The sequence below is a fragment of the Phodopus roborovskii genome, unplaced genomic scaffold, assembly GCF_943737965.1.
Source record: "Phodopus roborovskii unplaced genomic scaffold, PHOROB, whole genome shotgun sequence".
NCBI lineage: Eukaryota > Metazoa > Chordata > Mammalia > Rodentia > Cricetidae > Phodopus > Phodopus roborovskii.
Window position 1 is genome coordinate 4417336 of NW_026125278.1, and position 26090 is coordinate 4443425.

General features: G+C 41.1%; 1 protein-coding gene across 1 annotated transcript; it reads right to left on the reverse strand.

The window, feature by feature from the left end:
- Positions 1-712: 712 nt before the first annotated feature.
- LOC127229780 (calcium-activated chloride channel regulator 2) lies at positions 713-25419 on the reverse strand. Its single transcript, XM_051194765.1, has 14 exons — positions 25214-25419; positions 24179-24316; positions 22183-22333; positions 21207-21315; positions 19745-19904; positions 17402-17629; positions 15894-16124; positions 14575-14752; positions 13675-13781; positions 10600-10824; positions 8577-8847; positions 6411-6581; positions 1978-2208; positions 713-1231 (listed from the first exon to the last, which is right to left on the reverse strand). The coding sequence occupies exons 1-14, from the start codon at positions 25412-25414 to the stop codon at positions 789-791; spliced, it is 2844 nt and encodes a 947-aa protein (XP_051050722.1). The 5' UTR covers positions 25415-25419; the 3' UTR covers positions 713-788.
- Between the last annotated feature and the right edge of the window lie 671 nt (positions 25420-26090).

Here is a 26090-nt window from a genome sequence, read left to right on the forward strand (position 1 = left end):
TTATTTCAGAAAAACATATTTTATTCTTTGCTTAAAGCCTCATGAGAGCTGTAATCAAGTTTTATTCCATTATTTCCAAGACAATTCCTTAGAAAGCCACTTCAAAGGGATGAAAATCTTACAAACTATAAACTCCGGTGGTCTTTGTCATGGGTCATTATCAAGCAGCAAGGACAACAGCCACATTCTATGGTCTCTTCTTACAGTGAGACAGGTCCTGTCCAAGCATTTGGGGTGGAATGTTAGCCACAGTGTACTTAACCAAAGGAGAAGACATAAGGAGTCTTGCAGTGGAGACTTGTCTACATAACAGCTTGCTTGTCGGTTGTAAACACACATCCTGCTCTGCACAGATAAGCAGACATGAGAAATTAATCAGAGTAAAGAGGTTGCTTCATACAATTACACTGCCTATTTTTTCTGTGCCTGCACCATTTATTTTCCCCCAACTTCAATAAAACAAGCTTTTCTTGACTCAGATTTGATTTTTGCCCTTACCTTGCCTTTCAAGATATTATCTTGAACAATATTTTTAAAAATTATTCTCCACAATGGGAATCTTACTATTTATTTTAACCCTCCCACTAAATGAGTATTCTAAAAGTTGTTTTCTTTGGGGGGGGGCGGTGAGGGGAGTGTCTATCTGCTATGTAAAAACCTGAACCATATTATATAAGTGCCAAAATGCATTCCAACACAGTGTTGATGCTAATTTGATCTTGTTGGCATTATTTTATTTCAATGTAAAGGCCATGGGCATCATATCTAGGAAAGTAGGTACTATTTGTTCATAGCAATTTTGTTCCATTTTCTTTCTTTAATTCTCTCTTTTTCCTGTTTAAAGTACAGTGTGCTACAACAACAACAATGCAGATGATTGCTATCAAACCTAATGCTGCAAAAATTCCTTTCAGGATCAGGTCATCTCTGCGAAAAGTAGGAACAGACTTTGGGGAAACAGACAGAGACACCAGGGCAATGTTTGACACAGCTGACTTCAGGGAGTTTTGATCCATTGCTCTCATGGCCACGTATACTATGTGGCTTTCTTGTATTTCTCCATCAGGTTCATGTTCAACTTCATTGGTAACAATCTTGGGCGAGAATGCAAATGTCTCCCTTGTGCCAGCTTGCTGAGGATTCAGTTCTGATGTGTTCACTAAAATAGCATTGTTAAAGTCATCTCGAATATGCTGTAGACTTTTACTCATTCTTATTTCATAGCTTGTAGCTGAAATTGAAAATACAGATGGGAAAGTTTAGTCACTGAATGTAGTTTATTGAAAATGAGTGATGGAAATAGCCACAAAAAGTCAAACCATCAAGGAATAAACAACTGGAAAAGCACTAAATACCAAGTCACAATGCAAAGATTTAGGCTAAAATCTGAGCCTGAAGGACTTGGCATTTTTTTGAAATCAAGATGTAACATAATCAAGATGTAGTCCTCCCCACAAGTTATTGTGTGAATTTTAAGTTGTTTTATTTGAGCTGTATCTAGTGCTTTAACTAGTGAAACTTTTTGTAAAGCTTATATGGAAAACTGTTGTGAGATATTTGATCACACTGTGTCACTTTTTCATTTTTCTTGGTGTAATAAAGAGCTGAATGGCCAATAGCTAAGCAATAGAGGATAGTCAGGATTTCCAGGGAGAGAAAGGAACTCAGCAGATGAATCAGGCATGCAGATTTTGCCAGTGAGACATATAGGAAGTTGGACATACACTATGGAGAAGTAACAGTCACATGACAGAATGTAAACAATTATGAATGGATTAATTTAAGTTATAAGAGTTAGTTGTAAACAAGCCTAAGCTAAGGAAAACAATAAAAGTGCTTTCTCTCTCTCTCTCTCTCTCTCTCTCTCTCTCTCTCTCTCTCTCTCTCTCTCTCACACACACACACACACACACAGAACAAAATACTGTGTGTGAAAAGTTGGTTATAGCAATTATGTCACAAAGTCAGAAAACTTACCCTGACCCTGATCGTAGTCTTTTCCAGGCGCTGTCCAGGACAGGACCACATCCTCCTCCACTTTTCCAGCTTCCAGGTCAGTAATTTTGCATGGTGGAAACATGTCAGGATGGGGGCCAGCTGGAACTCCCAGCACCGAGAAGGAGCCCCCGGAGCTTACCCTACTGAAGCCCCACTGTTCCTCCATGCCTCTTTGACCTGTTTTTTTAGGAGCATTCATTTGAATATTATCTGAAGCAGAAAGAGAAAGCCAAATAACAAATTAGAAACCCCCTGAACAGCCCTGACAGACTGTTGAGACATCACCAGAACAACTGAGTTTACTTAGTCAATAATGTGTCCATTCATCCATTTATTCCCTCCACACATATTCTTCGGGTTGGACTTCTGGGCTATGAATCAGACTAAACAGTCTCCCTCATGAGATTTACAGCCATGGCAATCATATCAGTAAATAGATATTTATAAACTGTGATTAATATAGGATAATATAAACACAGGATGCTTTGCAAGGTCACATCGTGTGGGGTGGTATTGAGGAAGCAAAAAGGGAGAAACATCCTGGGCAAAGAGAAGAGCTTGTATGAAAATCTAGGTTCAGGAAAGCTGCAGGATAGGGAAATTAAGAAAAAATGGCTGTAGCCACAGCTCAGAATAATGTATGCATGCATGGTGCCCTGGGTCCAATCTCCCGCACTAGAATAAACAGAAAGCAGAAGACATCGAGATGAGGCAGAGTAGGTAATGACCAACCCCAGGTACCAATGTAGCAGGCTTAGGTTCAATCCTAGTGCTGCGAGGAAGGAGGGATGATAGGATTCATCATTTTTCTTTCTAACTGTTCCCTAGAAAATGGACTAAACTTCATTAAGCAAGAACCCACTTAGAAAGAGCCATTCAGTGGCTAAGATTAAAAAATACTGAGGATAGAGGATGTGGAGTCACTCCTCCACTGCTGGTGGGAGTACAAACTTGTACAGTCACTTTGGAAATCAGTATGGCAGTTTCTCAGAAAACTGGGTATCAATCTACCTCAAGACCCATTGGTACTACTGTTGGGAATATACCCAAAGGATGTTCAATCATACCACAAGGACACTTGCTCAACTATGTTCATAACAGCATTATTCATAATAGTCAGAACCTGGAAGCAACCTAGATACCCCTTAACCAAAGAATGGATAAAGAAAATATGGTGCATTTACACAATGGAGTACTACTCAGCTGTGAAAAAAATAATGACATCATGAAATTCACAGGCAAATGGATGGAACTATAAAAAAAAATCATGTGTGAGGTAACACAGACTCAGAAAGACAAATATGGTATGTATTCACTCATAAGTGGATATTAGATGTAAAGCAAAGGATAACCAGACTTCAATTCACAGCTTCAGAGAAGTTGGGTAACAAGGAGGACCCTGAGAAGTACACATGGGTAGCCCTGGGAAGGGAAATTAGATGAGATCTCCTAGGTAAACTGGGGGTGGGGGACTTGATAGATGCCAGGAGGGGATGAGGGAAGAGAACATGAGAGAATGGGATGGTCAAGTTGGGGGAAAGATGGAGTGGGAGAGCAATGAAAGAGATATCTTGATAGAGGAAGCAATTATGGGGTTAGGGAGAAACCTGGTGCTAGGAAAGTCTCAGGAATCCACAAGAATGACCCCGGCTAAGACTCCTAGCAATAGTGGAGAGGGTGCCTGAACTGGCCTATCCCTCTAATCAGATTGGGTTAAAACCCCAACTGTCATAGAGCCTTCATCTAGTAACTGATGGAACAGGATACAGAGATCCATAACCAGGAACAGGTTGAGCTCTGGGAACCCAGTCAAAGAGAGGGAGGAGGGAATATATAAGCAAGTGAGGTCAAGATCATGAAGGGGAAATCTCCTGATGAATCAAGCTCGGGAACTCATGAACGCTAGACTAACAGCTGTGGAGCCTCTATGGGATCGAACTAGGCCTCTGCATTGTGGGAGACAGTTGTGTAGCTTGCTGTGGGGGCCCCTGGAAGTGGGGCCAGAATCTATTCCTGGTACATAAGCTAGCTTGTTGGAGTTCATTCCCTGTGGTGGGATGCCATACTCAACCTTAATTCAGGGAGGAGGGGCTTGGTCCTACCTCAACTTAATGGGCCAGGCTTTGTTGATTCCCTATGGGAGGCCTTACCCGTTGGAAAGAGTGGGATGGGGAAGAGGCAAAAGAGGGTGGGAGGAGGGAGAACTGTGGTTGGAATGTAAAATAAAACAAAAAAGAAAAGAAAGACCCATTCAGTAGTCACCATGAGAGAAGACGATGGCAGCTTTCAATTGTGACTTCAGGAGGAGACAAGAAAGGGCAGTTCAATGTATAGTTTGCAGACAATTAGCACAAGTTGATGATAGACTTGAATGTGGAATGGTGAAGGAAAAGTTGATTAAAAGATGCTCCTAGACTTGTGTGGGGGGAAAGGGAACCAGTTTTGACAAGTTGTCTTCTGAGCTCCTCATACTTGGTTTAGCATGTACACACCCAATAGTAATAATAAAAACAAAACAAAACAAAAAACCCAAACAAAACGAAACAAAACAAAAAACAAACAAACAAAAAATCAACTAAGCAAATATTTTAAAAGTAGTTCCTAAAATGGTTCCTAATTGTAGTCTGGTCTTGACCCCTTTTTTTAAATCACTCCTCCTTCTCTGAAACTGGATTCCCCATGGAGGGATACTCCCTTAGAAGCAGGAGGGAGGGCCCAGACCCTACTCTAAATGACTTGACAGATTTTTGATGATCCCTCCTGGAAGGCCTCACCCTTCCATTGGAGTGGGGGCAGGATGGGGTGGGAGGGGGGTCGGTGGAGGGCATGGGAGAGGAAGGGATGGAGAGGGAACTGGGATCAATATGTAAAATAAGAAAAAATGTATTAATTACATATAAAATATATAAATTATATAATTTTAATATATATATATATATATTAAAACCCTAGTAAATAAAGCCAAAGAGACCTTGAAAAAAATTCCTAATTGGTGTAACTGTGATAGGAGAAGATGGCCAAGGAGCTAGAGACAAAAATTAAGTTAATGATTCTTCTAAAACTAGTTAGATATGTTTTTAAATATTTAACAGCATTCAAGCTAGATTCAACAATTTGAAAATTATGAATTTGGAGGTTATAGGCATATAAATGTTATCATAACTATATGAATTAATAAAGCTATCTAATGACGATTTTAACTATAACAAATGGTACTCACTGCATGTCTCCTGTGGCAAGATATTTTAAATACCTTGCACCAAATAGTTAATTCCCCTAGCAAGGCAATGAAGGAGGTGAAGTTATTTTGCCATATATTTACTGATAACAAAACAGAGAGACACGGAGCTAAGTACATTGCTCCACATTACACAGCTGTAAATGGAGGAGCTGGGCCGAGGGCCCAGGCAGTGCCACCCCAGAAAGTAGAAGAGAAGAACCTGAGAGGGAGGAGAGCAAATGTGGACAAGTGTTTGTGGGCCATTCCCAGCATGGCAAAATAAAAACAGAAGCAGATAAAACAAACCGGAGTCAATGAAGATGGGGGGGGGGGGTAGAGAGCTTGTCTCAAAGCTCTATTGTTAGAAATAAAAATTATTATGGATGGTCCTGGAGGTAGAGACAGCGCAGCACATCAGATTTCTGCTTTATTTTTGCTAATGCTTCCTGACAGGACTAAAATAATATTTTTCTATGAACAGAATGTATACCTCCTGTTTATTTGAAACCTTGATGTGAAGGGCAGCAGAACCTCTGCTTAGTTTTTCTCGAATAGCCAAGCTCATGTTTGTTCAGAAACTCATTTCCTATGTTGATCTCTAGGGCTGTTTGCATGATGATCTCAACTTTTTGCTCTTGCCTAAGTCTCTACAAAGGAAATACGGGACCCAATAAATTGTAAGGAATCTCTTCGTTAGTTATGCAGCCAAGCCATCACAAGATCAATCACAAGATAGTAATGAGAGGATCGCTCAAAGAAAGTACCTATTTTCTGTATTACCTGCCACAAATCATTAAGAATTGAAGAAGCAGGCAATTAATAGTGGTTTGAGTATAGTGTGTGTGTGTGTGCATGCATATATATGTGTGTGTGTGTGTGAATGTATGTGTTACTGGTGACTGAATCTTAGTGCATGCCAGGCAAGTGCTCTACCGCTGAGCTGTAGCTACAGACCCAAGTATGGTTTGAAAATTCCATGTCTCAGTTCTTTCCCTTCTCCTGTCTACCTCCCTTAGTCCTTCCTTTGCCTCTTTATATCTCTCCTTCTCTTTTCTCTCTCTCCTTCTTCCTTTAATGTCTCCCCTCCCATCTCCATCTGCCTATTACACACACACACACACACACACACACACACACACACACACACACACACACACACCCCAAATACATTCACAATGCAAATGGGTCTTACCGTTTGCTATGTAACCCGGTACGTACATAGCATGGCTTCCTGGAACAGAGTGGGCTGGAGTGCTTCTGCTGGGAGAGTGATGGACATGCACTGTCAGGCTATATCTACCACTGACAGTAAAGGAGAAAAAATACTTGGAGTAAATTCCATCATTTTTTATAACATCAGCACCTGTACATATAGACGAAAATTCAGTGTTAACATGTCATCAGAGTTGGTTGCTGATATTTAATGAGTTGTTAACCATCTGTTCCGCTTATGGTAGAGAGGTCTATGTGCTCATGGATAAGCACCAGGGGAAGCTAGAACCTTAAACACACAGAGTTGTTTCTTCGAGGAAGGAGTACAAGACCTGTTTTCCACCCAGATGGCTGGGAGCAGGTGTGCTTTCTAGCCTGAACCTTTGTGCCATCTGTGTGACCAGAACCTTGCACAGACTCTTGTCATAAGTTTGTTTTTCTTAGTCAATCTATAGAACCATAGTGCCTGCCACATGTGCCCTATAGAGAGTTTCAGGGTGGTCATGTCTGGTCTTTATTTAGCTTATTTTGTTCCTCAGAGAGATTTATACATGCTTTGTTTTGACCACAGGTTTGTGTTAATTGTCACCAGAAAAGTTTTCATCAGATTGTGTCAGACTATGGAAATTTGAACTGAGCTGTCTACTTGCCTCCTGCAGGTGATCTCTCTGTAGGCCTGTGAAGGTTTCAGAGACATCCCTCACCTCTGCAAAATTATTTTTCCCTCTTGGCTTATGTTACTGTAGCTACTTTTGGTATTATCATGTGGTTCAAAAATAAGATGACATCATAATGTCTTCCCATGATTACATAATCTCTGAAAAGTTGTTTCTAAAGCTGAACAACCTATGAACATCACTCTGAATGCTCCCAGCTGTCATTACACCTAATTCAGGGATAACACTTAAAATCATCTTGACAGCTTTCATTCTAATGATCCAAAATAACACTAGAAATATATTGCACTAAAATCTATTTTCAAGTCAAAAGCAAATAATAATGTCTACAGAAACAAAGCAGTATTTATGGCCACATGACTATATTTATTTACCCCTTTGAAATAAAATCTGTCTCCAAAAAAATAAGCTCAAATGCACACACATAAATTTTCATGTAAGTTCAAGAGAAGCCTTTGTTTAAGAAGCCCTGCTCCAAATGACTTGACATATTTTGATGATCCCTCTTGGAAGGCCTCACCCTTCCTGTGGAGTGGGTGAGGAATGGGATGGGGGTGGGTCAGGGGGCATGGGAGGGAGGGAGAGGGAATAGGGATTGATATGTAAAATTAAAAAAATGCTAAACAGCTTTGGCAGTTGATGAAATAGCATGCACTGTGGTTCTCAGAGGGCAGCACAATCCAGAATTGAGTTCACAGCTCTAGGCAGAAAGGTCTAGACCCCAGGACAACAGTGCATTCAAAGCAGTCTGCCACACTGGGCCAGAAGCCTGTCACATCTCCAGGGTCATTTCAGTTCCTACTTCACAAATTAGACTCCGAACATTGACGTTGTGTCATTATTAAAGTGCTCCAAAACCAGCTTTTCCCACTGTAGGGACAAGCCCCACAGCACAAGAAAGCTGGGTAGGCGGGGGTCTGTTTATATAAAATAAGTGGTAACCATCTTACCCATGAAGATTTAGATTTTTTTTTTTTTTTTGTCAATGACAAGAAAAATTAATCTTGGCATTTAGATGGTCTATTTTGTTGAGAATTTGCAAAGGGAGATTTGTCCATCCTACAGCCACTGTGGCCATCTCTTCTAATCTCTGTCACAGAAGGAAATGAGATAGAGCCTTATCTAGGGAATCAGGGTTTGAGTTACAGGATCTGTACCAGGATAGCGTGAAGCTGGATGCCTCTGAGCCTCGGTTTTATGTCTATAAAATGGGTGGGTGGTCCCCTCCTCTCTCACCACTCCATGCATATCCTTCCCTCAGTGGAAGCAGAGGACCCTAAGGACCCTTCCCAACAGGGGAGGACCAATCTTTGCTCAAGGGTTGTATGAGTATCGGGTTCCCCTTCAGACAAGCTCTCAAGAATCTGGTAAGACTGACCAGGGACGAAGTTGGACTGAAGGGATTTCCCAGTGATTATTAATACCCACGGAACCTTGTCACAGCACAGCGCCATGGTACTCTTCATTACCTGCTCCATTATCCAAAAGTTGCAGCATAATGGGATCTCCAGCCTCTGGCTCAACTGTTGCCATCACAGTGGCATTAAGAACGGGATATAGACCCATCCGCACCATCGCATAAATAATCACCGGCTGAGGAAAATGGATGCTGTCTCTTTCCACGAAGGCTTCCACAGTGGCTGGGGATATGGCCAGGCTGAAGGCATGGGAGGCCACTGTCATTTTCAGGGCTTGAGGAGAGTGGTACATGTTGTTTAGGGTGTAAGTCCAGCGCCCATGCTGCAAAACACAGTATTGCTTTTTGTCAAGCATGAAGACAATAATCAACACTTTGTTGATGCTGCATTTTTTATTTTACTTCAAAAAAAAATGTTAGGACTGGCGCTATTAGTTAAGTGATGTCTACCCAGTCACTGTCACTGTTAGGCAGCTTCAGAGGGCAATCCATCCTGAATTTATTTGAGGACACATTTTGCCTTCCAGTTTTATAACATCATGGCAACCATCACAGCATCAAAGGACTTTGATATTATTAATATGGATTCCTTTACTCAAAAGAAAGTACTTTAATCCATTATTAGATAAGCAGACCATTGTGGTAGCCCTCGTAAATAACAGGAAAGAATCAAGAGAATGCAACGGATTAAGATGAGACTCGGGTAGGGGAGTTTGGTTGCCACCATTCTCTGACCAGCCTTCCTCCGTGGACTCAGGAGCTTTGCCATCTCCCAGGGACACCTGAGCCAAGCACCAAGGTCACCTCTCTTATGATCTGCCTTTGGACTGATAGCAGCACTAGCAGACACATGGCAGGAACCTCCCTATGGAAAACATTCTCTTTGGTGTTTCTAGTCCAGATGAAGGCATCAGGCAAGGGAGAAGTCAGAGTGGCCACCCCTCCCTTCTGTGAGACGAGCACAATGAATTTGCAGAAAAGTTCAGTAGGAACAAAGGAAATGCTTTGGAGAAGGGGATACGCTGGGACAGAACCCAGACATAAACTACCCAGTGGCAACCATAACTATTGGTATTTCTTCTTTAAAAGTGCTGCAGAGTTCTGAGCAGGAGGCAGGCCCCAGGAGGCTCAGCTGAATGGTGATTGGAGGTCACCAACTCAGAATCCAGTAAAGAGGGCACAGCCAATTTGGGTCAGGTGGAGCATCTGTACAGCCCCAGCAATTTGGGAAGCTGAAGTAGGAGGAATGCTTGAGTCTGAGAGTTTGAGACTGACCTGTACAACATGACAAGACCCTGACTTAAAACGATGGGAGTAGACAGATAAGGGTAGCACTTGATGAGGCAGTCAGGTCTGAGGGATCCCCAAGCCAGCCTCCAGGGCTTCCTCTATCTTCAGGGTCCAGCCCGTGCACTCTGTGATGTTCTGAACAGCTCTTGTTTATCTGCTGGGTTCATCACTCCCCTGCCTCCCATCACTTACACCCAGTAGCCCAGTGCTACTCTCAGGATCATCCACCTGAACCACCAACAGCCCCGCTTTGTCTTTAGGCCTTCCTATGTTCTATTTCCTGTGGCCAGAATGCAGTGCCCACTGCCAGATCTTTTGTATTTCCATGATGATGTCCTCATTGCTAGGGAGCTTCCTTTTTCCCTTCTTCATGTATGTTCTAGTGGTAGCCGGTGCTTACTTCTAATCAGGGTAAGACCCAGGACAGAGCAGGGACTCAAAAACTCACACATTTCACTAGTCATAGTAAACTGCTCCCAAACATATAGGAAACTATATTTATATGGATATCTCCTATAAAGAAATATACAGGTTTCAAAAAACTAATAATGCTATAGAGAAACATAGATTTACACTGCAAAGGTAACACTGTTTTACCTAGTACTTAACACTTCAAACATGCTCTGGTTGAACCTCTTAAAATTTTAACACCCACAGAATTTTTATTTATAATGTTTTGATGTGTCAGCACATTTGCTTCACATAACATGTTTCAGCATGGAACTCACTGCCAAGCTCTACACTCACTTGAACACTGTCAGTTGTGAATGGTTTCCCACACTGACCTTAGCAGTTCCTGGAACCCGAAGGCTAGCTGTCCGGAAGGCCAGACTGATGTCAAAGTCACTAGTGTTGTATTTCCTTCCACTCGGATCCGATAGTACAATCTCAGGGGGAACACTGGTCTGCCACATGACCAGGAAAATGGTGTGGTTACCCACAGCTCTATCCACAGTCACAGAGTTCACCAGTTCATGCTGGGGTAGCACAGTTTCACACACACTTTCAAGCTGTTGAAGAGAATGCACGTGAAAGCTTCTAGTGAACACATCCCATTTCCTCCTTTTACCTTGCTTTTGTAATGAAAAAATGAATATGCAAAAGTAAAATGTATTTAATTCAGACATGTACTATATACATATACAGATCAAAGCACAATATTGTACATTACATAACAGTTATACAAATACTGTCATACAGTTAATGTAAGTACACTGAATTATTAGTTTTGTTTGTGTGTGACAAGGTCTCGAGTAGCCCAGGCTACCCTTCAATTGCTGATCTGTCTGCCTCTAAATATATGGATTATAGTTTCACATCACCATGCCTGGCTTCATCTGATCACTTTCTTGTGATGCAGAGGATTAAACCTAGAGCCTGTGCCTGCTGGGCAGATGTTCTACCATTGAGCTATACACCCAGCCCATCACATTACACTTCAAAAGTAATTTAGCTGTTCTCATGAAATAAGCACTCATGAAATAAAATTGGCTTTATATCACCAATTGTGATAATGAGCTCTTAGAAGATTTTGTTTTTTAATGTGTTTTGGTTTTAATTTGTATGACTATATCCACATGCTTTCACAAGTTCTAGTAAGAAATTGAAAAAGGAGTTTTAAAAATTATATGGTGGTTGCATTTTTGTTTTGTGAGGAAGCTTAATAATATTCTCCTCCATGGCTCCACTCACATCCTTGACAAGAGTATGAAGTTCTCACCAGCAGGGCCATCATTCATCTTTTTGACATCAGCCATTTTTCCTAGAACAAGGCGATATCTCAAGGTGGCTTCAATCTTTATTTTTCTGATGAGTAGTTGTTTTAAACATCTTTTCATAATCTTTCGGCTCTTTGTATGTCTCTTCTCTCTCCCTCTCCCTCTCCCTCCCCCCCCTCTCCAATACCTGCTTGATCTGTTGGCTATTTTTGTATGTTTCCTTTTTAAAATTGTGTACTTGGATTATTGCCCAATTCTTGTCTTTTGTTGTTATGTTGTTTGTCTGTTTTCCTTTTTTGAGACACATACTCACTATGTCCTAGAAACTGCTCAGTAGACCAGGTTAGCCTTGAATTCACAAAGATTTTCTGGCCTCTGACTCTGGAGTTCTAGGATTAAAGGAGAGCACCACTGTATCCAGCTTATTGCCCACTTTGAAACTATTTTTGCTCTTTGCTGCAGAATCATTGGAGTCCTTCATCTATTTTGGATATTGTCCATTGTCAGGAGCAGTTTCAAATACTGCCTCCTTCCACTGGGCTGATTGTTTCCTTTGCTAAGCCTTTTTTTTTTTTTTAGTTTGATGTGATTCCCCATTAGTTGATTTTGGCCTTTATTTCCCATGTTTTGAGCATCTTATCCCCTGCCCCCCATCTCCCTCCCAAAAAGCCCTTGTTCATCCTAAAGTGCTGAACTATTCCACAGGGAGGAATTTTATCTCTGTTCATTTGGGTTTTGAAATTGGAGAGTGGCAGGAATCTACTTTCATTCATCTGCCTGAGAACATCTGATCTTTTAAGCAATATTTACTGAAAAGTTTGTTCTTTCTTCACTGCATATTTTCAACCCTTTTTGTCAAAATTGGATTGGCTAGCTGAGCACAGTGGTCCATGTGCTTATTACAGCATTTGGGAGGCTGGAGTGGGGGAGATTACTGAGAGTTTAAGGCCAGTCTGGGATGGTGGCCTAACCTAAAGGATAATTTTGCTATGCAGAATATTGTTGGTGGACAGCATTTTTCTTTAGCACTCTATCTCACCAGGCCGATAAAGCATCTGCCCAGATGCCTACTGTTTGCTAAACTGGGAAAACTTATGTGATATTTGTTTCTTTTATATGGTTGGGAGTCTAGCCTTTAACAGCTAAGCTATCCCTCTAGCCTTTGTTTCTTTTTTTATGAATCTTCATTTTATCTTTGACCCTTGAACAGTTGATTACAATGTCTCATGGGGCATTTATTTGGCTTCTAGTGATAGGACTATTGCTATCTTTACTGTGCTTATATAAGCTGCATGTTAAATATTTCCTGACAATAACTCACTGAGTTCATTGTTTACATCAAGCCTATCTTGGCAGGTTTACTCACCATCTGTGAGGAAGCTGCAGATGAAATTCTGTTTGAAACATTATTCATTCATGTCTAAACTCTTTAAAGTATTTAGATAGAAAAAATTTAATGGTAGCTTGATTAGAGGAAGATTTTGTGCCCCCAAATCAAACAAGTTGTGCTAATTAAAGAGGCAATATAAAACTGAGGCTGGTGGCTATGTCTGTGATTACTATTATTTGAAGGTAGAACCAGGAAGACCAGGAGTTCAAGGCCAGCCTGAGCTACATGCAGTCTAAGTCATGTCTCAAAACAAAACAAAACACACACACACACACACACACACACACACACACAGGCATGCACACACATGGCAGGGTAAAGATCTAGAAATTTCTAGAACTTCATGAAATAATATTCCTCATACAAGTGAGAAGCTGTAAAGATGTTGAAGCAGCACGAATGAAACACAGTGTGGTTTAGGGGAAATTAACGGAACTGAAAAATGTAAATATAGCTTCTTATTTTTGTTTTGGACCTTGCCCCACCCCACTCACCCTACTCCACCCTACCCCAATGATTTTCAGTCATAATGAAGTCCTTTCATGGACCTTGAAAGTTGAAGTGGTCGTTACAGAAAGTAACTCCTGGAAATGAGATACACAGACATGAGGTAAAATAACTTTAGGCTCTGGGACACCAAGATGCTCATTAGAGCCTTCTGCACACAGAGAGTTACATATTTAAAGGACAGTGTGGATGGTGCAGTCCATCTGGTCTACCTCCCCCTCCACACAGGAGATTGAAGTTCTGACCTGTAAGCTCTGCCTGAAAATGTCTCCTGTTCCAGAAGAGATTCTACTGAAAGCTTCAGTCATTCTGTTGCAATTAGATTTATCTGGAATGAAGAACTTTAAACCTCCTGAAACATAAGATATATTAATATAGATAGATGATAGATAGATAGATAGATAGATAGATAGATAGATAGATAGATAAAAATAAAGGTTAGATCCTCTCTGACACACTATGTCTGCATCGGTGTGTTAGTCTGGAGTTAGTAGGAGGGATTGTTGGCTCATTGTGAAGGATATCTGACATAACTATGAGGCAAGTGGCCTTAATGGGGTGATTTTTCACTGTCAATTCATTTACTCTGCCCCCTGCAAAAGACCTCAGTAAATACTTAGTGGGTAGTCTTAGGTCCAAAATAATTCCCAAATAATCTAGATTAATTGCTAGTAATTGCATTGCTATGTGTTTGCATTTATGTTCTGAGAATACCATTTAAAAATCCAATGAATCTTAATTTTCAATGTTCAATTTGTTGGATTATTTTTATATAAGGTGGAATTATTCTTTGCTTTATCTAGAAAAAAGCAGACATATATCTTACAATGCTGCTTGTGTGTCAACTTTAGAAGTCATGTCAGTCAGTCAATTTGATTTTAGCTTCATAAACATACATTCTCAGGCTGGTTTAACAAATCATAAAAATACTATTTTCATTGGATATACAAAAACTTCAATTCTAGAGAAAAAAATTTTAAAATTGGGAAAATTTTTAGCTATTTTTTGCAATGATTTGTATGTTTTAAAAGAAATGTCTCCTCTCCTTTTCCCCCCAGTGAAGACATTTAACCTGGGTTTCATAGCTGGGCTTTGAATGTTCAATTTTAAAGGCATGCTTTAAAAGCCTCCTTGGAAGACTTTACCTGTAAGATGTGATAATTCCTCCAGTTGTCTGACAGCAGAGGAACCCAGGGCAATGGAGTGAATGGTGGATCCGCTGCTCACTGCGGTGAGCAGGCAGTTGTTTATGTGCTCATCTCTTCCACTGGTCACCAATATCATGGCAGAGCCATCGGCTCTTCCCATCTTCTTCTCAACCACCTGAACATAGATAATCAACCACTGCTAAGAAAGGAATGTGATTCAAATGGTCTTACTAAACAAAGGAATTCATTCTCACGTACCATTGCCACCAGTGTTAACAACACCTCTTCAAGGTTCCCTATGCTCTACAATCACCTCTAAGTTGATTCTCACCTCATTCTATAACAGTGCAGTTGTACATACTTTGCCATGGAAGATATTGTGCAGATTAGGATATGAGATACTTGCCTCTAAGATCAAGCCAGTGGCCAGTAAAAGGGCTGAGAGCAATGGTTCTCAACCCTAGCTACACCTTAGAATTTGGTGGAAATGTTTACACAATTCATTGACACACAATTCAATGCCACCAGGACCATAAGACACAAACACATGCCTCAGATTGAACTAAAATCTCATGTGCACTGAGCATGCACTCTGCCACTGAGCCCAATTACCACCTCTTAGTTTTCAAACAGGCAATGCCAGTGGGCAGCTTAGGTTGAACAACTGTTGGCTAGGGGTGGCAGCAGTCTTGTTTTCTACAAAATGTGGACATGTGCATCTCAGATGATGATTCAGACCAATTCTGTGTGTCCTGAAACATACATCTAGTCTTCATTGTGTGTGTGTGTGTGTGTGTGTGTGTGTGTGTGTGTGTGTGTGTGTGGCCACACATCTATATGAGTGTTGACTTATTTTCTTAGACCCGCTTGATTCTTCTTTCAAATCTGGTATGTCTGTAGGCAAAGACCAAAAATGCCGATTTTTGCCTTGAAGCATACAAGGATAACAATAGCCATAGCTATGGTCACTTCAGAATGAATAGGGACAGTTCGGAAAGTTCTAGATATTGCTTCTGTCCCTTGGCCATGGGCATTGTACTTATTTATTCATTCTTTCAACAAGCAATTCTTCATTCATTATTACATTGGTTACTTTGTTGAGCCCATTGAGGACAATGGGAGTAAGAAGTTCCAAAGCCCTGACTTTGGGAATAATTCATCATTAGACTCTAACAGGTGAGGCTGCTGTGACCATAGAGAGCACTCCTTTTCACAAAGCAAACAACAAACAAACAAAATCAACCCTTACCCCTAAAACCTGAGATTCAAAATGAGAAGGAAGATAGTGATGGCAACTGAGACTCAGGGAACTCTACCTCAAAACCTCTTTTAATCCCTGCACAGGTGTTCGCTTCCTCTTCAGTGGACACAGCGGTAGGCAGATAGGAAACCAGCAGCCTCCGGTCATTGTCACTGTTAATTTGTTGCAGCTGGGCTCTGATTTCTCCTTTGCTATCAAAAGTGACGATGCCCACAAAAGTGTGAATTTCAACAACTTGCATTAAGTACAATTCAGCCGCTTGTTGCAGTCGAAGTAGTCTGTCTGCCTAGGTACCCAAAAATAAAAGAAAACAAGAGGAAGAAGTGATATTTGATTGGTAGGCCAATAATGATGAAATAATTCAATTAGAGAAGTGTCTGTTAATTCTTTACAAAGAGTGGCATAGTGTGAGAACATTTTTGTTTCAGGCACTTATATACTCAACACACAATTCAGCCAATGGTGTATTGGGGGTACAGAAGAAAGAATACTAAGGAACTATTCACAATTAAGATGACATACCTTCACTATTTCACTCCAACTCAGACTTTAACAACCTAAGATGTCAATTGAGAATAGGCTTATAATTCATTTTTTAAAAATTCAGTCCAGTTGAGGGGAAACCTTATCAAGGTGTCTGTTAATAGAGAGGTGTGGTAGTCTGCAACACCAGTGTCCATCCCTATGCTATGGTGGCCATTTGTGGCTGGACACTTTGTCTATAGAGTAGGCATATCACTATGTTTATTGGCTATTATTGTTGCTATATGGATTACCTTGAATATGCACACCATAGGCACTAATCAAGTATAGAGATAATGCTACCAACTAATTCACTGGGGCTGCTTTTCTTAAAGCCTCTGAAGGGAGGGCAGGAGGCGGTCTGCTGACTCTTAATACTAGCTGCTCATATATGGCTGTGACCTCTGTGTGTTGATATCTCCCTTGTTATCCAGACCTGCCTCTCATGCTTCTTGGGACCCATCACCAATTTAATGTCTCAGAGAGACCTCAAACTAGACATCATTCTAATTTATTGCCCCTTTCCCAAATATTACTTCTCTTCCAAGCTGGGAGGAAGGTTAGTAGGGTGGATGAGATGTGGACCTTGAATTCTGCCTCTGACTTTCATAATTGTGAGGACATAGAAAGCATTTCTTCTAAGAAGCTTTGGCTCCTTCTATCACAGATCACAGGGACTGAGTAGGAACACACCAACTTTTGTTCCATCATGGTAGTTGTGCTATCGTTCTCAGTCACAACCTTTAAAGGTGTCTTTTAAATTGTATGTAGATTTCAGAAATGGGTCTTCGGGGAGAAAAAACACACAATTAGGACCAACATGGGGTGGCTATGGAGTTAGGGGTTTCATGCGGATTTCATTTATCTCACCATCTCAATCTCTGGGCCTCATTCTGAGTTTGTCCTACCCATTTCCCAAGAAAATAAGATCATCTTGGACTCTTTAAAACCTTTTGTTCCTTCCCCCATCATACTCTGAATAAAATAGAGCTAACACCGGATGGGGGAAAAGAATGGTTTTCTTTGGAATCAGTGTGTTACCTCTGCCATATTTCTGGACACATCCATCACTAAGCAGATGACTTTGTCCCCAGCTTGCAGGAGGGAGAATGTGGGAGGAGGCGGGAGCTCAACCCCACTCCAGGGGAGGCTGTGGTTGATGTCAGAGGAGTCCCTGATGACATCCCAGGTGCTTCTGAGGCTGCAAATTTGGTTCTGCAGGTTTGGGGCCTCTTGGTTGTGGGTAGTTGCATTACAGAATTCAACCACCTGGAAAAGAATTAAGTTCCCTTCCCAGACCAGAGGCACTTCTCATCCTCCATAGGCCACAGGTAGAAAAGATGACTGAGCAGAAAGTAAGGTCACATGCTTCCTTTTTCCAAAAGTGACAGTGAGCTTGCAAATAACTCGTGACACCTTTTGCTTGAAATAGTAGCACCCTGTGGTCACAGAAACAATCTCTTGTAGAAGTTCGTTTGCACAGAGAAAACAGAGCAGACTGTGTATATATACACCTTAGTCTTAAACAGAACAACCACCCCTCCTCCCTTGCATGATATTGTGTTAAAGAAACACCTTAAGAGATGTTATCCTGGCCAGCCCATTCCTTGGAATCCCATTATGTGACACTGTATCTTTTCTACGGGTCAGTCAACATATATTGATCTAGTTCAAATATTGATCTTAGTGAGGGTAAGATGAGGGCAAACAACTTAAATCAACTTCCTGAAACACTTTTTCCATTTGGAAATCTAGATGTCATTCATTTAATGATGGTCAACTTACGCCTGCAACCCCATTTAAAGTTATAGTTTTTGCAATGCAAGGGAATGCATGTCTATTCTCAGTGGCTCTGGTCATACAGAGAACAGATACTTCTGGAAACAGAGCCATGGGAGCTAAGAGTTGGAAAGAAATTTATAGGTTCCTGGCTCCAACTCTGATTCCATAGAAGATGAAGCTTAGCTGGTAACTCGTGCTTAGTTTTTCAGTGCAGTGGGGGTCAGGGCCACACCTGCCTATGCTCATCCCTTTAGTGCTTTCTGTCCCTACATTTCATGATTGTAGCAAGGTGACTTTCAAATTTTTTGACTTGATATGTTCAAGAGGTTACAAAGATTTTCATCTAATCACAAATAAAATGGATCAAATATCTAGAACTGGTTTCAGGCCAGATATGAAAGTTATAAATTAAAAACAGAATGGATAAAGGCAAGAAACATAAACAGTCATGTTCATGTTGCAAAGACTTCCTTCCATTGACTAAAACCAGGCTGAAGAAACAAGTTAGCAAAATGGAGGAAAGAAGGAGGAAAAGATGGGAATGATGGGGGGAGGGGAGAGTGGGAAGGAGGGAGGGAAGGAGGGGGAGGGGGTAGATAGAGGAAGGTTGTTCCAATGCGAGGAGGATTGGTCAGCCATGGAAAAGGGAGAATACTCCAGAAAGACATGGACCCACCACACTTCCAGCCCAGCAGAGAGGATCTACATACATAAAAACTTTCAGGTCTTCGCAAAATGCTATGGACAAGGCTGGTCCCATTAAACTTGTGAACTAGTCAACTCCTTCCTTTCTGAATCTATGCTTTCTCCTAGTGTAAGGTTCTAGTGACAGTTAAAGAACATTTGCTAGACAAGGGAAATATTGCAATAATCTTAACTATCAGCTTTAAAATTGAGTTATACATTCATCTTTTGTGAGTTTATATGAAATATTAGTTGACAAGACTTAGGTGCAAAGCTGAGGGTCAGTTCACTTCCTTGGGCTAGCCTGCCTGTCTTTTAAAGTTTTAGATCTTTTTTCAAAACAAAGAAAAGAGAGCAGCATGCGAGAAGAATACACTTATTCATCCCATCATCCCATCATTCTTGCAAACCTTGTACCTCTTCCTCTGAAATGACACAAGAAAAGCATGCCACCACATGGGCAACTCTCTTTGTGGCATCACAAGTCCTCTTGTTGAACACTCCCTGGAAAGTGGACTTTTGCTTTTTAAAAACAATCTGTATTTGTTATCATTTGAGGGAGACAGATTTTCTTTTTGTTTTTAATATGTAAGATAAAGCCTAAATTAATTATAGACCTCCAGATTCTAGTATAATGACTCTTTATAGTCTTAAGTTTTATATACTTCAAGCATATCTGTGTGTCTTAGGAAGGAGTTTGTCGCCTGGCAGTGGTAGCACGTGCTTTATGCTTTTAATCCCAGCACTAGGGAGGCAGAGGCAGGCGGAGCTCTTTGAGTTCGAGACCAGCTTGGTCTACAAGAGCTAGATCCAGGACAGGCTCTAAAGCCATAGAGAAACCCTGTCTCATAAAATCAAACAAACAAAAAACAAAAACAGAAAAAAGAAAGGCATTTGTCATTCCAAGGACATACTTACAGAGGGTAAACTTTGCATGAACATTATTGACCCAGTTGCATTCTGGGTGCTACTGTAGATGAATGTGCATCCCTCTCTGAAAAGTTTGCTAATGATACAGTTTTCATGGGGACAAAGGCCCTTTTCACACACAAAAACTCCAGTGATGTCAGATGAACACCTGAAAATGGAGTGAGAAACTAGGAATTAGATATTTTTTAGGAATATGTTTTTTCTTGATAATCTTTTCTAATAGTCTCAGGAATTATAGCTCAGTAGACATGTATAAGCTCTTTAAAAAAAAAAAGTTCTACGAAAGTTGAAAGTTGATTAGTTTAGAAATACAGTCTCTTCAATTTATTTTGAAGCCTCGAATCTGGATGAGGGAGTTTGGTATTGCCAAAACTTCAGCAAATCTGAGTGAGACAAAGTAGAAGAGATCTCGGAGAGACATGGGGAGAAGGAAGACTGAGAGAAAAAGGACAGGGACAGCAGCATCTCGAGCCGGGGCTTCTCCGTACATCAGGGAAGGAGAGGTAACTTGTAATGGAGAACTTTGGGAAGATTCCATCTTTATTAAAATATTCTCAACATTGCTATGCGAGTGAGGAATGGGGCCTTTTAGAAGTGGGACTCATGTCCATAAGCACAGGATGCTCTCTGACCCAGGATTCTTGGAAGACTTTTTAGATATATGGATTTCCATGCATAAATATCAAATGGCATGTGTATGATGCTATGGGCAGCAGTGATATTGACAACCACAAAAGGTTGCTATTGATCTCTATGTCCAACAAGAGGGGACCGATGACTAAGTTATTGCAAAACTACACAATGCAATGCGATGCCATTATTTTTAAAAGGGTGAGGAGACTATACACTCTATTTATTTGAATGTTCTTGATGAAGCAAAATAACTAAGAAATTAATCAATATTACTATCCAAAGGTCATAAGAGGGAGTGGAAAGAAGACAATGGCAAGAGAATAACTTTTTATAGCTTGTAGACGAAGCAGAATGAAGATGGTGGTCAATAAGATGGCGATGGGCACAGCTTTTCATTGTTCATATTTGAATCACATAAATATTTGCCCATTTTAAATGTCAATAAAAATTAAGAATAAATACAGAAAAAGTTATTCCTTGCTAATACTTACTTGCCATTAATTTATTTTTACTTCTTATTTTCCTGCCCTGTAATAACTAGGTCAAGACAAAGATGCCTACACTTTCTAATTTATCATTTGATCTTTTAGCCCTTTGAGAACAAGGTCTCACTATGTAGCCCTGGCTGACCTGGAACTCAGTGTGGAGCAGGCTGACCTTGAATTTGTGGCACACCCTGTCTCTCTATGCTGAGTTAATAACAGCATGTGTCACTTACTGTAATATATATATATATATATCTGAAAGCCCTTCTAGTTTTTGAAATATTCAGTATACTCAATCAGTAGTGAATTTTAAATTCAGAGCAAGTACTGACCTTGTGACTTGAATTTCATTTTGCCCATTTATGTAGAGTGGCTTGTTGTTGTTATATTCGTCAAACACACCCCAGCGGAGATGGGCCCATTCATGGACAAACACCCTGCCTGTAGAAGAGAGAGTTGTGACTTTCTGAGCGCCTAAAATCCTACTACTCCCCTATGCCTTCCTTGTTCTTAATGCCATCGACTCACACCTCTTGACTTTCGCTTTGCAGCCAACCATCTAGAACTCCTTTCTAGGATACTCAGCACTTAAGGCCACTTCGATTTCATAAGAAAATATTTTATGTCAAATTGGCAGAGCATCTGTGCCTGGAGAATCCTTGCTGCTTGCATTCTGGGATCTGGTCCTTTCTGCATTTCGGCCTCAACTCCAGCCTGCTGAGCACACCCCTATAGTATTCCATGTGCCCTTGCACATCCAACCTCCGCCCCCATCATTGATTCTGGCCAGCCCAGATATGCACTCAGACAGACTCATCTTCTGAGAATGCTGTGGTGCTGCTGCTCCCGGACACATGAGCTTTCAGCAGGACTTCATGGTGTAGACATTCCACAATGCTCCCCTCACCTGGTTGTTGTGAGCATGTGGACATTTCCCTCCGTGCCAAACCTCTGCCCTGTCAGTGGGTCTAATGCTTCCCTCAAAAGCCTTGGGTTCCTGTGCAGCCTCGGCTTCCTGTTACTCTCTCTTCTTTCCACTAATCAAAATGTTGTTCAGCTCTCCTTTGTGAGACTTGTTCTGATAACCCTTGGCTTAGTTGCCTTCACTGAATTCTCAGAGCTCTGCTCTATACCTAACCTTGTTCTTGGTCTTTCTGGATCATTCAGTCACTCTCCTTCCAAGTACACTTGGCCTGCCCCCCTCAAATGGGAAGACATGGACAGGTTGAGGGTTTTATGAGGCCACTTCTGTGCCAAACACAAAATGTTGTACTGTCAAGGGGCTGTGTTTTTACGATAGGCACTTACCTCTTGAGCCATATCCTGCTGCTAGCTCATCATTTAGTAGGAAGTTAGGGGTGAAATGGATGTATTTACCCTCTTCTCCACACCCTCTGTGTTGTAGGGTATATGGATCGTCCCCATGTTCCTCATTCTGCTCAGCCACTATGACATTTGCCTAAATTAAAACAAATACATTTTAAATAAATTTAAGCTATAATTTTGCAGCATGAAATTATACCCATACCCAACTTCAGGACAGGCTAAAGGCAAAAGGAATAACTTGAAGTTAGAGTTAAGATATTCTGAAAACTAAATATTAGCTAAATTCCTTGGCACTTTTAGAGAGATCTCCTTTAAAAGCTTAGCCAGATTCCATGGAATTTCTTTCCTTCTTTTATTACCTTCCCATTTTCCAGAACAAAATATTCTCAGATGTCAACACTGTAAAATTAAGATATTATGGCACTGTAAAAGCCACGCAATCAAGAACATTTGATAGTATGTACACATCATCCAAGACTTCATAGTAAAGAGTTACAGCTGTTTTCAGTTATCTCTCCATGGTTATTCTATCAGTGTGGGCAGAAGGACATTGTGTAGGAGGCCTCTTCTTACTGAACACAAAATATTCCAGCCCCGTCATTCATTTCCATAACCAGCCAGAACAGTGTAATTCGCTAAATGTTTGCTTAACTGACATTATGATGTTTGTGTCCAAGACATTTGATCTTATTAATGTGCTGTACTAATACCTCTCATAGGATCAGGGTACCACCATTGACGTCTTAGTTGGACTGAAGGGCATGTTCATTAGTCTAATCTTTATAGAGACAGCATAGCTTAGTGTAAACAGTATAGTTAAACAGATATTCAAACTGTAAATCAGTTATTATTTGTATGGAACAAAGTTCTTACCTTATGTGAACATAATTATTAAATTTTGATAATAACTTGAGGCCCCATAGACACACACATACATATATGTATGTATACGCCTCAACTGAAGGTACTTAATGGGAACTTAATAAACCTAGAACTTCCCCCAATTAGTTCCAGTTCCCTACTTATTTTCATGCCAAGTACTGCCAAATGCTCCTATCTGATGAGAAATCAAGTGCTTTTGTAAGCCACTCAACATCTTCATGCTTTTGGGCTGCAATCTACATTGCTAGGCCAATCATTTTCTGAGAGAATCTTCAGGGGAGAGCCAAGAATTAAAACAATCTGAGGAAATGTAAGCCAAGTGACACAGTTTTTTTTTAAAGACGGTTTTTCCATGCCTAGCCTTCCTGATGGTACTATAGCTACAGACACCAAGCCCACTCCATTGCAGAAGCCCTAAGTTCTTCTCCATACTCTGCTACAGGCTCCGCTAATATATGCAATGGTTTTCTATTCACAGTAATTTTCCAAGTGCTTTAGCATTTATTTTTATAGGTGCATCCCAGTGAATATTTCCATATCATCTGCAGTTTATTAGTGTTCTTCATCGTTAAGCTCCTTTGTGGTTAGAGAAGAAATTGGAGCCACTTGCCCGCTTTGAGTCAGCATGCTGTCCTTAGTTAAAAGCAAAAACATGCTCATTTACACTACGGTTGCATTTTTACACGCATGGGTGTATCTCATCATGGACTTGACTGTTCTGACATAATGACAAGTGCAGATCACCAGAGTCGGATTGTGCTGGTCCCTGCTCTCCCTCTGCAGGATAAACCCAACTCCTTTTCCTTGACTAAAAACTGAGCGGGGATCTGTGCATCCCAGGATTAGAGACATGCCAAGACGCAGACTCTGCAGAGGCACATGATTTAGTTTTTGACTGAATAATGTACACTACTATGTTTTCATTTTTCTTTCTCATAATCATTTATAAAGATCTATGGGGTAAAGTCCACATACTTTCTCATACTGCTCTTTGCAGTAGCATAGCTCTGTCCCAGTAACAATGACAAATATTATTTTGAAAATTCTTCACCCTCAAGTTGATTTAGGCTCTTTTAAGAGACTCCCAAATCCTTACCTTTTCATAGGATTCTTGTTTTACTTTGCTGTAATTATGAGCTGTCCAAGTGGCAGGTATTAAAATCTGAATATTTCTGAAAAACACTCTTCTCCTGGTAGCATTGAACAGATAAAAGGCAGCTTCAGTTATCATATCCTATAACCAAACAGAAGGAACACTGCTACATGTAAACCCTTGTTTCTCTGATGACACTTAAACAACAGTGAACAACGGGTAAACAGATTTTGAATGAACTTCTGAAGTTTTTTTTTTTTTTTTTTTTTTTGAAAAGACATCGAATGGCTAACTAAAAGAGATTTTTAACACAGTGATTGTATGTTGGGGCTTGTGTCATGATTTCCCCAAGTTTCTGAAGGGGTTTTAAGCTTTTACTGGACACATTTTCTGTCACACCTATGGGCATGTTCAGGCCTGTTCCTTTTGAGGATATTATTTTACTTTAAGCAATACCTAACAAAGAGGCTCTTAGGTAATGACCCTCCCTTACCATGATAAATTGCCATTTATTTCATAGAACATCGGGAGAAAACAAAGAATTGTTCCCTCTGGTGGCCTGCATAGACTCTCTCCCTTGAGAATTCTCATTCTCGAAAAGAGGTATCACCCGGCAATCTCAACTTGTACTTCCATGTCCTCTGTCAATCAAACATCTGGCTATCTTTCACTATAAGCAGCTTTTATTTGTACCCTCATGCTCCTCTGTCATTCAAACATCTGGCTTTCTTTCACCATAGCCAACTCTTGTTTCTCTAAGGTGTGTCCCAGAGAACAGTCACCTATGAAAACTATTCCCAAACCCAAAGCCAATAGATGGTAACCAGTAAACAGTCAAAAGATGGCTGTCTGAGTGGAGACTGTACAAAACCATGTGATCTAGCCAGGGCACACACAGTCTCACGCTATCAATGCTGTCTTTTAGAAACACTGATCTCTGAACTGCTCAAGTTCAAACCTGGTGGGGTTAACTTCCTAAACATGGAAGCAGATCTGAACTAATGGGCTAGTGGTATTGACTGCATATTTGCCACTCACCTTAATGTTTGTAATCAGGTTCAGATTCTCAGGTACCTGAGGATTGATCGCAACAAGCAATCCGTCATACCCATTGTCTTGAAGCTTCACTCCTGCTCCTAGGAGAAGTAGTTCTGGACTCAGGGCGAATAGAAGAGTCACAAGCTTCAGCCTGCAGACAGGTCCTGTGCTACTCCTGTGGGCCATGCTGTAGTGAAGCATCTGGTTCACTCACAGGGTGCCTGCTGGGTTCCTTGAGTCAGGTGATCAATGTGAAAGCAGATGGCTTCTTCCTGAATTTGGAAGGCCTTCCAATGCATAAGGGAGGAGTGGCCTTCTTTGAGAGATCTGGGGTGGATCTCTCTGGGACCCGTCTCTACAAGTTCTTCTTCCAGGCAGTAACACTCACCTGTTCTGTGAGAGATCTGGGGTGAATCTCTGGGACCTGTCTCTACAAGTTCTTCTTTCTGAATCGTGATTGTACAAGAATCTTCCACCCCTTCCTAACTTCATATCCTCCCCCAAGGAAGAAGGAGCTTAAGAGCAATGTGCTGGCTGCATGGAAGGCAGAGCACTGAAATCCATCAGTCTACCGCAGAGCTCCCAAAGGCCTCCAGCGAGTTTCCTTCCCCAATCCCTGGCAGCTTCCTCCATCAGCACCACTTCCCCTCTTCTCAGGACACTGCCCTGCTGTGAGATGCCTTTCTTGCTTATTTTAGAGATTTGGAAATCATCTAATATGCCTGTCCCTAGAGGCCTGGGCCAGGCAGTCTGGGCAAGCTCTGAGCTGACGGCTGGGGTTAGGAGACCAAATACCCCCAAGGGAGGGCCGAGAGCCAGGAGCTTGGATGCTGTGCAGGCCAAGGCCTCTCGCCTGGCCCCAGTGCCACTTCTGGTG